The sequence below is a fragment of the Nothobranchius furzeri genome, chromosome 12 (assembly GCF_043380555.1).
Source record: "Nothobranchius furzeri strain GRZ-AD chromosome 12, NfurGRZ-RIMD1, whole genome shotgun sequence".
Lineage (NCBI taxonomy): Eukaryota > Metazoa > Chordata > Actinopteri > Cyprinodontiformes > Nothobranchiidae > Nothobranchius > Nothobranchius furzeri.
The window spans coordinates 62,604,384-62,621,135 of NC_091752.1; the positions used below are offsets into that span (position 1 = coordinate 62,604,384).

The window sequence follows — 16,752 nt, forward strand, 5'->3', positions numbered from 1 at the left end:
ACTCCAGGGCTGAAAATGTGTCCCACTCCGGCCCTGGTTGTCACTACTGTATTTGTTTATTTGTTTGTTGTACACGACGTTTGATTAAATAATGTAAATAAAAATAATTGAAAACAGATCACGTGGGATTACTTTTCGAGCCTACCTGACAGGATTTTATATTTAAATTTATTTTGATAAATTATATTTATATTTTAAGTATCATCCATAGTCATACCTGTTTTTGTGACGGTGTCGGTACAGGATCTGCTCGAGTGCACCACTACAGTAGGGGGCGGGTACAGAACAGAACGGTAACCACGCACCGTTCTGTTCTGTACCCGCCCCCTATTGTAATGGTTTCCGGTTCCGGTGTCTTCTCCAGTAAGGCAGAAGGAAAGATGGCGGCGGCAGAGTCCGACAGAAATGCATCGTCCGCTCTGTGTACCGAATTCGTGAACTTCTCCGCCAGGGACACCGCCTCGGTAAGCGTCTGTCTGTGCCCTCCACCCCACGGACTCGGTCCGGCCCGGTCTGGTGTCTGGTGGCGGGAGTTTGGTCCGCCACAGAGAGCTGTGGCTCGGCTTGTAGTTCGGTTGGGCTCAGGCTAAGCTGTTAGCGCCGTGAAGAACATCTGGATGTAACCAGGTTGTGTCAGGTCCAGCTGTTGACCCAGACTCCAGCTGTGGGACCGGCTCGACCCATCTGGGCGTTTGAGACGGTTGTCGTACGCTGATTTAAAGGTTTGTTTACGTGGTTTTAACACCGAGGGAATAACGCCAGTGCGCTTCGTGAACCCTGTGACCCTGCTTCGGGAGGTTCACGCGCTGTCACCGTGAACGGCTCCATCAGGGAACGTGACACACATTTAAACACGTTCAAGGAGGTGCTGCTTTGCAGTTTCACTTGGACAACAGGTGTTTTTTCAGGTGTTCTTTTGGTTACCATGACAACATGATAGGTGGGCTGGTCCGGCAGAGGGGCACTTGGAGACCTGAGCGCGTGCCGGACGCTGGAGGGTGGGTTGTCCCATGTCCTCTCTATGTACAGCTGCTCTGCTTCCAGGATTGTCACCTGGTGTCCAGGTGTGGTCCCCGTGTTTACTAAGTGAAACCAATGTCATTGCTGAGTTCTGAAAGCTAAGCTACTTCCTGTTGGTGAAGATCCAGACAGGCTCACTGCGCCTGTCACCAGCTGCAAGTGTGTTGTGGCTGTTGGCCGTATCCAGGTCAGTGTGAGCGGGTTATGTAGTAAGCGCGGATCATTGATGACCTGCTGGTCGCTGACTGACAGTACCTGCACCAGCCATAATGGTGATATTATTATCGAATGTCAGTGTCAGCCCAAAAACGTCATATCGGTGCGTCACTATTAACCAGTATATTTATATAGCACTGATTTTATTCAGCTGCTGTCGTTCACTCAGCAGCATGTTCATCTCAGAAGGATGGGTTTCCTGGGCCAGCCTGTCAAATGATGCAGATTCCTGAAATATAGAGAAAAGAAATCTAGTTTACCAGCTAACAACTATGATTGTTTTTCTAACAACAAGATAATAAACTTCAGAACAGTTATACATTTAAACATGCTTTTCCATTTTGCAATAACGATAATATCTTCTTCAAATGTTTTACACTAATTATCATTCTGACTTGCAACTAAACGGAGAAAAAACCACTTGTTAGCTTTTAAGGGATAGCAGCTACACGTTTGTCCGTCTCAGGGGATACGCACTTTATCTCCGTTTAAACTCTAAAGCACAAGCCTTGTCTCCGGCCTGCAGCTGATGCCTGAAACCTGGATGCTTTGTGCGGGGGACGCATCGTGCGTTCCAGTTGTCCTCAGAACTTGACGTAATGGGCTCGTTTTGCATTCCAGCTTCCAACTCGGAAAAAATGAATGCCACCAATGTTGTTGAGTACTAAACCAAAAGAAGTATATAACCAAGTATTCTTCGCATCTAAATAATAGTGACGCACACGCCCTTCGACAGTTGCCACATACCACCAGAAATACGTTACAAATCAAATGTAATTCACCAGGAAAAGTAAAAACCATAAACACCGGTAAATTTTGGCGGCAATGTTAAAATTTTCAACAACGCAACTATTGCTAATAACGATAAGCAACTTATCGGTGCTGTTAGATAGCAAAAAGAAAGAAAACAGAACATAAATGAGAAAAAAATAAGGATGATATCTACTTTCTGGTAGCACTGAAGTAATATAATTTTTACTGATGTGTGTGTGTGTGTGTGTGTTTTAATGCTTTTAAACTGTTATGGGAATTTGTTGTCATTTAATTCTGTAAAGCACTTTGAGTCACACTTTCGCTTGAAAAGCTCTTTATAAATAAAATCTGATGGATTGTGCACTGGGCGCAGCCATCTTTAAAGTTGGGATCTCGGGTCATTTGAAACCTACGAGCTTGCGGCTCGTAATTCCGAGTTCATTGTGTAATTTCCAGCTAACTTATCTAGGGAAAAATGAGTTCCAAGGACAACTGGAATGCACCAGTAGTGCTGTTGTGAACCACTAGCTTAGCACAACGTTAGCTTAGCGCAACTGAGGTAACAACTGGTTGAACTAGTTTAACGATGGTTAATGTTTTTGTATGTCGGTGTTTTACAACCTCCTGTTTGTCTGGACATCATGTTCATCTTTGTCCACAACAGAAAATTACCGTATTGACCCCAATAAAGGAACCCCCTGACCCCCACCCCCACCCCCCAAGACTAATCTTCAGGAAAAGACAAAAAAATCATTTTTTAAATAAACTATATGTTTTTAAAATTGGAGAACAAATACTGATAAAAAAACTACTTTAATGCAAATTATCAAAACTTTGCTGGCAAGTGAAATCAAAAGTCACATGAGGCTTTTATTCAGACGCCCTCTGCCTTGCTGTACTCATTCTCATGCTGCTGCAGTCCCGGTGCACCATCATATCGCTACACCTGTTGGCTCCTCCCAGAAAGTCTTCCTCACGGCCATCCAAGACATCCACATTGGACGCCTCTGCTGAATTGACCACCGTTATCTTAAAATTAGCATCATAACTCTGCCTTAGTAGCTTTGCCCCACTTTCGGGCCACTCTGCTCAGGACCTCCCTTCTCCATTTTTTTCCTGTTGAGATCACAGCCTGGCGCCCTCTGCTGACCCCAGGCAAAAATCAGCATGGTTCAGAAGAAGAATGTTCACTCATGCAGTCATAAAGAGTCTGCTTCACGTGAAGAAAGTAAGGCTAATGGAGTTAACGTTTCTGCCAACTGAAGCTTTCTCATCGTGTTCGGGACTTGGTGGATGTAGAAATGATGGTAAAAACACCGCTAAAAGTGACCGATGTAGCGGGAAGGGTAATATGAAAGTCAAAGAGGGCCACAAAATCAAATGAATATTCCACATATCCCAGCCGTCTGTGAAAGAAAGAAAACAATCTTTTATACAGCACCTCTCAAGATATAACTAATGAGGCGATTCACAAAGGCAAAAAATAAAAAAATAAAAAAGATTTCAAAAAATGATTACAGTGATCCCTCGCTACTTCGTGGTTCGTTTATCGCGGATTCACGACTTCGCGGATTTTTTTTGGGAGACTTATTCAAGGGAAATTCGCCGATTCGCGGTATTTTTCTATGCGAAATGTCAAGAAATTCTAATTTATTTTCATCAATTTCATCATAAAATGCACTTTTTGTAATAAAACTAAAAAAAACCAAGTAAAAAAAATTTTTTTTCTCGAGTTTTACCCACAAAAAAAGAATGTGATCATACGATAATTCAATATAGTACTGTATGTCAGACTGGTCGGCTGGATTCGGGAGTTGAGCTTGTAGGGAGCGTGGTGTCACAGACCCGGAAGTGAGAGCGTCGGTGAAACGCCGGTGTTCTGTCCAGTCGCCATACCTTGTCAGACACACCGGCTCACGATTAATCTAGGAAACCCCCGAGCGTTCGAGCGTCAACGAAGTGACACGGAAATGCCGGGCTTTCCAGAAGTAAGTAAGATAACTTACTATGAGCTGATAGTTCGTTGGATTGATTGGTAGGTTGGAAACTCTGATCATGAATTTGAAGAAACGATGACTGAGTGGTGAGCTGGAAAGGCGACTTCCGTTTGGTTTATAGCCGCGGTTTGTGACGTAGGTGCGACGTGGAGGGAATCCCCGCGAGGGGCATGCTGGGAGTCTCTACTTCACGGATTTTCACCTATCGCGGCCAGGTCTGGAACGCATCTACCGCGATAAACGAGGGATCACTGTACAGAATATGTTTAAAATGAGAAAAAGTTAATTGTGATAAAAATGTAAGGAAAGGGAGAGAGAAAATTAATAGGAAAGAGTCATGTAATTAGGGTAACAACAAAAGAAGAGTTCGCTGTGCTGAATCAATATATTGGATCAAATCAAATCATAGTAATCGATTCTAATTCTTGAGAATCAGAATCAAATCTATTCTTGAAATTTGAATCGAAGCCCAGCTCTGCTCGCCACCCCCCACCCAACCCTGCAAGAGACAACCGTTGTTCCATAAAGGAGAGGATCCTTATTAGGGATTTCCCGTTCCGATAGTGATATTGATATCAAATGTCATCCCAAAAACACTATCGGATTATATCGGACAGCATCAAAAATCTCAGATATTAGCAGTACGTTTCGCTTTAAATTCCATTCCAGCAATTCTGTCCATCAGCGCCCAGATCCAGCATGCAACGTCCACGTGATCAGAACAGTTTGGGCTAGCAAAGTGGCAAGGAACAATGTCGGCCATGTGGCTGTATTTTTTGTTATTGTCTGAAAAATACAGTGTGGCTCAGTGCAACACTCGTCATGCACAGCTTTCCCGTGGTGGAACAGAACGGGGAAGACTAAAGGCTGATTCATGCTTCTCCATCTGCGTCAGTGCGGAGACACGCAACGCCATTATCCGTCCTTGCGTAGGGCCTCGGCAGGCACGCAAGTACGTACGGAGTCGAGCCCACTTTTTTAAACATCCGTCGAACAAGACGTAGAACGCAAGCTTGTGATTGGTCAGGGCACCGCTGTCGTCTACACTGCCGCCATTGTGCCCTCAAAAACATAAAGAGAGCCGAGAATAACTAGCGGCAGACACAGAGAAGAAGAATAGCATAGAACTCTGATAGTTAATTCTAGGCCGCACCCATTGATATTCTACCTGGAACCGAAGCCGACAGGTGTTATTCTTTTAGAATTGTTTCTGGTAGAAACAGCACGCACATTGTTGCAAAAGACTTCCCTAAAGGCCACTTGGTCGTACAGTTCTGGTTTCTGATCAGAGGCATGTCTCTGTGGACCACTAACCCCTTCATTCCCTAGTGAGTCAGAAGTGATTGGTTAGCATTGAGTGAGACATGGTTCACGTGAGAAACTACAGATTAATAAATACAATATTGATGTGATCAGTTATTAATTCTCCTCTCTCTAACCCCAAACCCCATTCTTCTCCTCCTCAGCGGTGGCTGGCAGCAAACAACCTTCAGCAGGAGGTGTATCATCACCTGGCTGAATATGTACCCAGAATCTTGTGCTTGGGGCTGAGTGGTGGCAGCCGGGAGGAACAAAGAGAGGAGCTAGCCTGTCAGTTGCTCCTCTTTGCTCCTTTGGAGTGGCTCCTGTTGGGGGAGGATCCATCAACGGGTTTGGTGCCTCTGCAGAAGAAAAACTTGTCCTCACCACTGTGTGGCCATGTCTTTAAGGTGGGGGAGCCCACCTACTCCTGCAGGTACCTGACACACCTGTACTCTCTGGTATTTCAGTTTTTTTTAATGCCTTTACTGCAAAGTTCTTTGAATTTGGCAAGAATCGTTGGTAAGAAAGTTCCATTTTTCTTTACCTTTCCCGACAGTTTCTGTTTCTCGCTTGGAGCCTCCTTCGTGGGTTGATGCCGACATGGTGTATGTCCATCATATATCCGTACTCCCTGTCATGTGGAAGGATGAGTGAATCTGTCAAGTCTCCCACATGACAACCCACGGAGAAGGCTTCAAGAGAGAAACCGAAACTGTCGACAGGTAAAGAATAATGGAACTTTCTTACCAACAATCCTTGCCAAAAAGAAGAAACTTTGCAATAAAAATACTTCTGTACTCTGACCAATGTAATGGTAATTGAGCTCTACTTTTATAGCACATAGGGCGTAGCAGCCCTTGACATCAATGAGTATAGGAGAACGTCTGTGGTTTTGGCCATTTACAGGGTATTAGTGGATCCTTAACAAGTCTTAAAAAGCCTAAAAATGACAAGTAATCCTTGACACCAGCCGGCAAAACGCAGCAGCATTTTTGTAAAGTTCCTAATCCAGTAACGGGAGCGACCCAGAAGTTATTCCTGTACCCCTAAAGGTTGGTTTATGCTTGACGCGTCCGCGAGGTCCGTGCGGAGCGTCATTTTGCGTCATTTTAACAACCACGCCCCCCACTGCGTCTCCGCACGGCCCAAGATTTCCGCAACGCGCACCTTGGAAAATTTCTAACCACGCGGACGGACGGACGCGGAAAAACATGGCGGACCGGCAAGAACTAGTATGGCAGAGGTTCGTAAATACAGACATTTGTATGATTCAGCTCTCAAAGGTCACCGTGATCAACATGTAGTTAATAATTCTTGGAGAAATAGCTCGCACTGTCGGAAAAGACGAGGACGCTGTTAGAAATGCTGAAATACCATGTTGTAAACAGTAATTTCTACTTCTACTATGGTGTAGTGTTGGGTGCATGCCGTAGAGCTCCATGCTGCCCCGTTCAGTTTGGGAGAATATTGGCTCACCGCAGAGACGAGACGCACTAACCATAAACGCTGCGAGTTGTGAAGCGCGTTCCATCCGCGAGCCGCATCACCTCGTGGAAAGTGAATGCGTCAAGCATAAACCAAGCTTAAGAAGCCACGACATCTTTGTGTTTTACTTTAATATCAGGAGAAGCAGGCTAGAGGCTAAAAATGCTAACGGGGCTAAAAATGCTAACGGTGAAGTAGAAAAACAGTCAGCTCTTTGAAACACTTGAGCTACTTTTTATAAATGACAAACAACTTGTTATTACAGTGAAATGTATTTATCTACAGTTGTTCCAATAAGTTCACACAACCTGGTAGTTTTTTTTCTATTTTCTCAAAGAATATGAATGAAAACACAAAACCTTTTTTTTCACTCGTGGTCACTGATGCTGTGAAGCCATTTATTGTGTGTGAACTCATTTCAAATCACCATAACAAAAAATACCAAAGCGACCCTGTTGAAACGTGTACACACCCCCAGTTCCTGATAGGGAGCCTAAGGCTCCTCCCCTTCCTGTCGGCTCATGGGTCCCAGAAAGGGCTAAGAGCTATTTTCTAATTCACTTTACCCTAGACCTGATCACACATGTATTGTACTTCAGTTTAAATGAAAAGTAATAATGTAAGTTTTAGGGCTGAAACGATTCCTCGAGTACCTCGAATAATTCGAGTACAGAAAAGCCTCGAGTCAAATTCTCTGCCTCAAGGCTTCGTTTAATTCATGTTTAATTAATTCATGGCTTTGCATTCGCCCGGGGCCATGTTTCATCTGGACTGAAACAAGTGACACACATGCCCACTACGCTGAATGCACACGCGAGTAGCGAATATAACTTAACTTTTTCTTAAGCAATGGCAGACAACGTGGACCCCGGTGGAGTGCGCAAAAGACAGAAGGTGTCAAAGGTGTGGGATCATTTTTCACGTCCTAAATGGATTTAGCCTACCACAACACCACATCCTGTATTTAGACAAATATCATTTAATACTTTAATAAGTGCAGTCTCAGTGCTGTGGGGTTGTCTACAGCCTGACTGGAAACTATCCAGCAGGTTGTTTGTCTCTAAAAGTTGTTCAGCTGGATCATCACAGCTTTTTCTATCATGTTCCCATGAAAGGAGATTAGAGATGGGTCTGTAGTTATTCGTCACTATGAGATCTAGTTTATTTTTCTTTAGGAGAGGTTTAACAGCAGCAGTTTTCACTGATGTAGGAAAAATACCTGACATTAAGGAACAGTCAGCAGTTTTCAGTACATCATCTTTTAAGCAGCTAAAACATTTTAGAAGAAGTTAGTTGGCAGGTTGTCCAGACAGCAGGTAGATGAGTTTAACCCTTAGGGGTCCCTCATGCATTTTTTTGCGCAGGCGGTCATGCTTTATTTTTTTTAATAACTTTGGCCGTGTTGATGCAATTGTTTTTATTTTTTTGCTCTGGTGTGTGTTTTTGGGTAAGTTTACAAAAAATCAAATGTCTCCGATACTCCATTTAAAACATTGTGTAGACAAAAAGGAACATTGAGGTCCCTGGACATTTTTTGGTGCCTTAGACTCTCATTCAAACTACATTTTTCTAACAAAACTAAATATCACTATAAATATTTTTTTATTTCACTCCACCTGCGTTCCTGCAGCCACTGGGGACTGAAATAGTAGTTTTTAATTTTCTTCCACCAAATGGCATAACATTTCTATAAATGGCAGGGCATTGATTTATAATACATTTTAGTAATTTATGTTTAGAGTATTTTGTGGCCCCTGGATTCACAATGCAATAATTTTTTGAACAATTTTTGTTTGTGTTTTTTAGAGATACCGTAGACTAGTGTGCATGTGTGTTTTCATAATTTATGTGACTATGTGTTTTTCAGTTTTCATTAGAAAAATCAGTTCTCACCCAAAGTCTAATATCAAGACAAAATCCTAAACACCAGCTGTATATGTGCTTTTTGTGTGTGTTTCTGCGCACATATATGCACGTGGGTTTTTCAGTGTGAGAACATGACTCGTGAGCAGTGTTGGGAGTAACGCCGTTGAAATATAACGGCGTTCTTTTTTAGGTAACGGAATAATCTAATTAATTACTTTTCCCACTGCTGCAACGCCGTTACCGTTACTGGGGACGGAAGGTTGTGCGTTACTATGTGCTTGTCCAGGGGCGTCGGACTGGGGGGGGAAAGGGTACCGTTTACCCAGGGCCCACTGCAGGGAGGGGCCCTGAGACAGCTTTGAATAAAAATGTTTTATTGTTGTTGTTTTTTTCCCCCAACTTACTTAATGTCTTAATAAACTTCCCTTTACCTGGATAAAGAGGTTAAGAAACAGAATTTCGCCTTAAAAATAATAACTGAATAATCTCTGAGGCATCTATCACCCCTTAAAAATGTGCAAAGTGGTTTAGTCCACACCAGCGGCCAGGGGCTGCCCGGCTGCATGTGCTAATGAGACATCGCAGATGCCGACAGCCAGAGCTGGAGGCAGGAGAGTCAGTCATGTCTTTTCCCAAGAAAGGGAAATCTGGCTTCCAGAAAAGAAAAGAAAAGAAGGAGAAGGAGGAAAAGTTAATTGAACAGAAGCAAGTAGAAGGAAGGTGAGCAGCAGCAGCAGAACACAGTTTTAGCTGATATTACCTAGCTCTCAGAAGCTGCATTCATGTTAGGTGTTCAGTGTTAAACACCTTTAGTTTCACCATCAAGATCAAATATAAATTAATTAGTGTTATCAGTGAAAACACTAATTTTAGGGATAAGCCGGATACTCATTTCAGACGAGTATCCGGTACGGATAACGCATTTTTGACGAATACGAGCATGAAACTAGTAAAACGAGTCATTATCTGTAATCGTGCTGAAGGAAAATCTTCATTGGGTAACTGACTGTCTTCACGCTCTGTGATTGGCCAGTCACATAGAGCGCCCGCCCCTCCCTACTTACAAAACTCTCTAGCCGACCGGGAGCTCAGTCCGGCCGGCTCATCCACGCACACACACAGACAGTAACGGATCGCGCTGTGATGGCTTCACTGTTGCTCACGTTTCTTCAGTTTTCCCTAGGTTTTCTTCAGCTCGCCTCTTTTTCTGTTGAATATTTAAAGTTACTTTTTTCGTAACTGACATGGTGCATTTGCCAAGACAGAGCTGACGTGCTGTTGTCACTACCTCCGCTCCGGTGGGGTTTTTAATTTTTTTCTCTCTCTCTCTCTCTCTCTCTCTCTCTCTCTCTCTCTCTCTCTCTCTCTCTTTCTCTCTCTCTCTCACACACTCACACACTCACACACACACACACACACACACACACACACACACACACACACACACACATTAATCAACATTTCTTTGTTAAACTTTGTGTGGGAAAATGCCAAGAACGTTAAGAAAAAAATCAGTTTAATCAAATTAAAATAAAAAAAATATATATAAAGTTGTGTCTGGTTCTAGCATTTCATATTTCCTAGTTCCTACTGCATGGGTTCAGATGTATTAATCCATGCACTCAAATATTAATGTTCTGATTTTATTGAAACACTTTTTCTGTAATAGTTTCTTTACTATTGTGATCAAAAATATTTAATCTCACTTCTGAGGCTGCTCTGTAAATAGTTTTCAAATAAACAATACACATAGCAACTTCTGATCAATCCATATCAATTTCAGACTTAAAATAATACATTGATGTAAACCATGTCCACTTCCTGTTAAACCACGCCCACTTCCGGGTTATGCCACGCCCATTCCGAGTACAGATACAGATAGTGGTGTACTCGCTCATCCCTAATATATATATATATATGTATATATATATATATATATATTAAAATCAGAATTATTATCGCGGGCGGCCGCCGCCAATTAATTCGCGGACCTCGCAGTAAAAACAGGTTCACTCTGTGTGGATATTTCAGCTCCTTCCCAGTCATGGACCAGGACAAACTTGGTATCGATGGATTCGTGGTAATCTCAGGAATGAGAAGCTGCCACTGTTTTTCGTATAGCATGACGACACTGGTGTTAGAGGATTGTTATTGACTTGGTTAGATATTTTAAGCCTATTTTAAATTTCTTTATATTTGATCTTGAAAACGGACAATCTTATAATTTAGCTGATAATGCAGGGATTATAAAATTTAGAGTGCATTACATTCACAGAGAGAACCTGGTTTATTTCATGTCATATGTATTTAATATATCAATACATATAAGTATTAGCAAAGCTTAACATCATGAACCATGACAGACATGACTGAAGAGCAGATGAAGACATCATGCCAGGCACTGATGAGAAAATATTACAAGGATCTCACAGCTGAATTTGGGAATGAGATGCTACACCTGAGAACAATATATGGTGCCACATTTCCACACATTCGGTCTCCTCTTGAGCTGCTTAATGCCATACAGGGTGCAATTACAGAGCATTTTTGGAGAAGTTTGTATTGGACTGAGGATTTTTTGCACACTACCTGTGACTGTTGCTGGGGGTGAACGGGCTTTTAGCAAAGTGAAACTGGTGAAAAATTATTTGAGATCAACAATGTCCCAGGATAGACTGAACAGCCTAGTTCTTCTTTCTATTGAAAGCCAATTAGCCAAAGGATTGGACTTTAAAGATCTCATAAGTGATTTTGCTAACATGAAGACCCGTCAGTGGGCATTTACAGGAAAATAAATTCCAGGATTTTTGTTTGAACACATTGTTGGCAAATAAAAATAATTATATGTGAAGTCTGGGCATTTCACTTTTATTATGCTGGCATTTGTATTTGCTCAATATAGAGGTTAAACTAAGATCATATTTATTATCTTGTCTTATAGCATGACAAAAAATGTGTCAGAGAGATATTAAGTAATTGAGCATGGGGGCCCACCTAGAAGACTTGTACCTAGGGCCCAGAATTTGGTGCTACACCCCTGTGCTTGTCGAACGTTGAGCAACAGCGTGAGGCTTTCTGACCGCCACACTTCAGCTGCAGCCAGGGAGAGAGAGGTGTCGGTAACGCACTTACAAACACGATGATGATTGGCCGGGTGGGCGGAGACCCTCAGTGTTCTCACTGTCTCTGTCGCTGCCTACTGTAGACCCAACAGAGCAGTGATGGGAATAACGCCGTTTAAAATAACCACGTTAATAAAAAATATTTCTTTCAGTAACGAGCAAACTAATTAATTACAGTCTTCTTTTATCAAAACGATCGTTTCTGTTACTGATAAGGAAATGTGTGCATTAAGCAGCGCGGTGTGTTGAAGCTGTCATCAGCTGATCAGGAGCTAAAGAGGTAGATGTTTTCATCCAAGAGCATCAAGAACGAGGAAGACGTGATGAATATCTACGGCTGCAGCCTGCAGGTGTGGATCTGCAGCAGTGAATCTGCGGGTCTGCAGCCGTGCCCTTCTTAGCGTGACAGCGGGACGTCCCGAAGGTCCGCTCACCTGTCCACCGATCAGACGTCCTGATCTTCTACCTTCCTAGATCATCCATCTGTAACCTGTTCCTGATCATGTCTTTAGTCCCGCTGTAACGCTGATGCATCAGTCTCAGACGTCATGGAGCTCAGGTGTTATTAGAACAACTGTGTGTGTTCACCACCCAGCTTCAGCTCTTCTGTGGTTGGGTCTGACCCACGTTAGTAAATGTAAGTCCTCCATCAGGCTTGTGCCTCTTCTAGTGTCATTTTAAAAGATTTTATTTATTTATTTAACCATTAATACATGTGAAGCCGGAAAAATTAGAATACTGTGCAAAATTACATTCATTTCTGTAATTTAACTAGACTGAGAAACCATTTAAAGGCTCAAGAACCTTTGCAGGTGTTTCTATTTGCAATTTTAAATTTTAGCTGATTGGGGTCTTGTTAAATATCACACAGTGACCTTGTAATAGTCTAGATAAGTGTAATGCTCCTGTTAGTAGTTCCTCCTGTTAAGTGCTTATTTATTTAAATTATTCAGGTTTATAAAAAAACATTTGGACATACATTTTATTATGTTCAGTCATTAGTCATTTATATTTAACTATTGTAGTAATTCTTGCATGCTTTATTGAAAAAAGTAACTAAGTAGTTATTTTTCTTGGTAATTAGTTACTTTTATAATCTTGTAACTCAGTTAGTAACTGAGTTACTTTTTTGACAAACTAATCAGTAACTATATCTAATTACTATTTTAAAGAGCAAGTCAACCCCTACCAGATTCTAACTCTACTCCCACTTCATGTTTGAAAAATGCAACAAATGCTGTTGCCTGGCAGACCGAGAGGGCGGAGCTGCTAACAAATACACACACACACAGGCTCACGACAGCATTGTGACATATAATATACCAGTTTACATCATAGCATACTTCTTAGCCAATAGCAGTGGCAGATTTAAATTAAAATACAGTGCAGAGTTTTTACCTGACAACGGCACAACACTGCCAGTTTTAGGCAGAATATTTAAATTTTAACTAAGATGCACTGAAATGCCAAATTATTGACAAAACGTGTCTGCAGCATGATTAGACACTCGTTCATTTAGTTTATCAGCAAAAAAAAAATATTTGGGGGTGACTTGCTCTTTAAAGTAACGTTCCCAACACTGCTCGTGAGCTTTGCTCTGTGAGGAAGTCGTGCAGTTTGCGATGGAGCTGAATGCCAGCTAAAAGTTGCACGGTGTTTGCTCGGCTTTAGGGTGGGCCCAGGCCTGGTAGGCCTACCCACAACGCTGCGGCTGGCCACTGCGTGCAACCCATGTGCAGCTTTCAGGCAGATGAGTGCAAATTCTCCAGTATTTTTTGAAAAGCTGCAGCATTCATCATGACAAGGTTTCTAGAGCCTTGGTAACTCAGTGATCCCCAAAACATCAGCCTACCACCCCCATATTTCAGTTTAGTGCACTTCCCCATAGGTCTTTTTGACTCCTCTCCAAACGTTACATTTATGATTATGACCAAACGTTCTGTTCATGTTTGTTTATGTATTTAGCAGACGCCTTTGTCCAAAGCGACTTACAAGTGATAATCGGCATGTTGCCCTTGAGGCTAACAACAACAAGAACAACAACCAATTTCCAGTCAGTCGTAGGTGGCAGTGAGGCAGCATGATGAATCATGGAGAGGAGGGAACAAGGAGTGGACAGTAGAGAGGGGAGACGGGTGAAGGGAGGGTGCTAGTTTAGAAGATGCTCTCTGAAGAGCAGGGTCTTCAGGAGTTTCTTGAAAGTTGAAAAGGAAGCCCCTGTTGTTGTTGTAACGGTATGAAATGACTGTTTTCCACCAAAAGTCATTTTCCCCCTCTCCTCTGACACAGAACTAGTCTGCATGAGATATGGCCTCAAGGTCTCATGCATTTGTTATAAACTGCTTCTTTCCAGCTCAAGAATGAAGAATGTACTCTCTCCTTTTAATAAATAAAATAACTATTTTTAATAAAGCTAATCAAACAAAGTGTTAGTCAATAAATGAGATGTGACCAATCTGTGAAATCAAAATATTAATTACTTTATTATAATCCTATAGAATATAATACGTAATATGACTTTAAATGTTTCCACTAGGACTGATCTCACGTAGCACTAAGAGACGACACATTGCTTTTACTGATCCAATCAGAATCTGCCAGATCTGACGGAGGCGTGGTTTTGGTAGTGCTTGGTAAATCTGTCATCTTTTCATTCGACCATAAACCAAAACTTCCGAAGTATAAAACTATGCCCACGTCATCTCTAACGCCAGTTCAAAGCGTTCGAGAGAAGTTGTCGGAGTGGCCAATCCGTAACTCTCCTCTTCAGCCGAAAGAAGCAACGACAAGCTGGAAAACCTGTTGCCGTTCCACCTGCTGCAACGGTTCCTTTCAGAATAAAAGCTGAACCATCACGACCCCGTTTTGGGTCTTGTTAGATGCCGATAAACTGTCATGACCCGGAAGTATCTCAAGACTGGTGGTCGGCTGCCGCGGCTGTTTCTACAAACTTCAGATCCAAAGGTCAAGCTGGACCTCTACACCTCCTGATCTAGGCGGGGACTTCCACAAGGGTGCGTAGACCGACAGAATGGCATCTTATGTGTTTTTGAATCGCCTAACCAAAGCTTAGCGCGAAGACATCACCTTCACTTCCCACCAGAACTAATCATTTCTCCGGATTTGCTGGTTCTGAGCAACATTCCACACTACACCATTCTCCTTCTCATTCACCTTAGTGACACCATACATTTAGTGTTAAAGTTAGTCTAGTTTAAATTTGTTTAGTAATAAATCTTTAAACCTTTAAAACTTGACTCTCTCTCTTCTGTTGTCTGAGTTAATACGAAGCTGTTCCATAATCCCTGCAATAAAAAGTCCCAATCATCTGGTTAAACAGTACCCACAGGTCCATAAGGTTGATTTCATATTTATTATGGAATCTTATGTCTTATGGCTCATTAAAAAACATGTAAATTAAACCATTACAATTCACATTAAATGGCTTCACGACATCACTGAACATGAGTAGAAAACAGGTTTTTGTGTTTGCATTCATATTCTTTGAGAAATTTCCCCCCCAAAAATCAGAAGGATCCACCAGGGTGTATCTTCTGGTGCTGGTCCGTAACTGGCTTCAGCTGCTGAGAGCCGACTCGTTTGTTATGATTCATGGGTCCAGGCCTTATTGTGATCTAATGCTGTATAGAACATAAACATAATGCACAAGGCTTGTGGGGGGTGGTTCAGTGATACGGTACATGCGGTGGGGAATCTGGGTCCACACGTACAGCTGTAGCGTGCTGAGCGGCAGTTCCTCCTGACCTGACCAGAATCTGCCTTTGTGTTCAGGGAGTGTGCCGCAGACCCAACATGTGTTCTGTGTATGCAGTGTTTCCTGAGCAGTATGCACAAAGACCATCGCTACAGAGTAAGTGCACACACACACACACACGCACACACAGAATAGAAAATCTCTTTTTTACTTAATCCCTGAGAAAAACCAAATGTGATCGACTAGCAGAGGCTTCTGAAGCTACATCTGACTGTTGACACGTTGTTCTGCTATAACGCTAACGCAGAAACACCGGAGACTGGGGTTGTTCACTATAGCTCATTCAGCAGAGCTCCTCGTGAAACGTCACCAGCTGTCCCGGGCTTAGATCGGAAGTTAGTTTCTGTTTTAGCCACACCGATCACGAACATCAGATTTTCTTAAAAATCCAGCAGTGAAAATCCAAAACCCTTTTTCATCTGAGGTTTTAATATTTCTTCACACATTCCACCATAGTTTCTAAGGACAGGACCAAGTCTTCTAGACATGGAATGAACAAGATGGCGACATATTGCAACATCTATCTTTTTCCATTCTTCAAGAAGAACCTCTTTTAGAGCCTGGATGATGGATGGAGAGTGATGCTCAACTTGCTGCTTCAGAATTCCCCACAGGTGTTGGATTGGGTTCGGATCAGGAGACATACTTGGTTATTCAGTCACCTTCACCCTGACCTTCTTCAGAAATGCAACGGTAGCTTTAGATGTGTGTTCTGGATCATTGTCGTGTTGGAAAAGTGCAGTAAGTGATGGCAGCATCTTCTCCTTCAGTAGAGCAGGACATTGTTGAGTTCATGATACCATCAGTGAAATGCAGCTCCCCAACACCAGCAGCACTCATGCAGCCCCACATGAAGACACCACCACCACCATGCTTCACTGTAGGCACCATACATTTCTCTTTGACATCCTCACCTTCACGACGCCATACAGTTTAGAAACCATTAGTTCCAAAAACAGAGATGTTTGTCTCGTCACTCCAGAGTCTAGAGACCCAGTAGTCTTCATCTCTTCCAGCATGGGCCCTAGCTAATCCTAGGTGAGCTAGGAGAGGCTTCCTTCGTGGACGATACCCATGCATGCCATTCCTCTGCAGCGTGCGCCGTATGGTGTCACGGGAAACGGTCACTCCAGTCTGGCTTTCTACTGCTAACCCTAACCCTTCTCATCAGAAGATGCTCCTGTCCAGATGTTAACTTCTGTGGACGGCCTGGACG

At 42.6% G+C, this 16,752-nt stretch overlaps 1 protein-coding gene across 2 annotated transcripts in view; it reads left to right on the forward strand.

Moving 5' to 3' along the window:
• Positions 1-318: 318 nt before the first annotated feature.
• ubr2 (ubiquitin protein ligase E3 component n-recognin 2) overlaps positions 319-16,752 on the forward strand; it is an 89,835-nt gene continuing 73,401 nt past the window's right edge. For both annotated transcript variants that reach the window (XM_070542801.1, XM_054750651.2), the window contains exons 1-3: positions 319-464; positions 5,453-5,721; positions 15,554-15,632. In XM_070542801.1, coding sequence (XP_070398902.1) covers positions 336-464; positions 5,453-5,721; positions 15,554-15,632 — 477 coding nt within the window. In that variant the 5' untranslated portion in view covers positions 319-335. The remainder of the gene's footprint in view (positions 465-5,452; positions 5,722-15,553; positions 15,633-16,752) is intronic.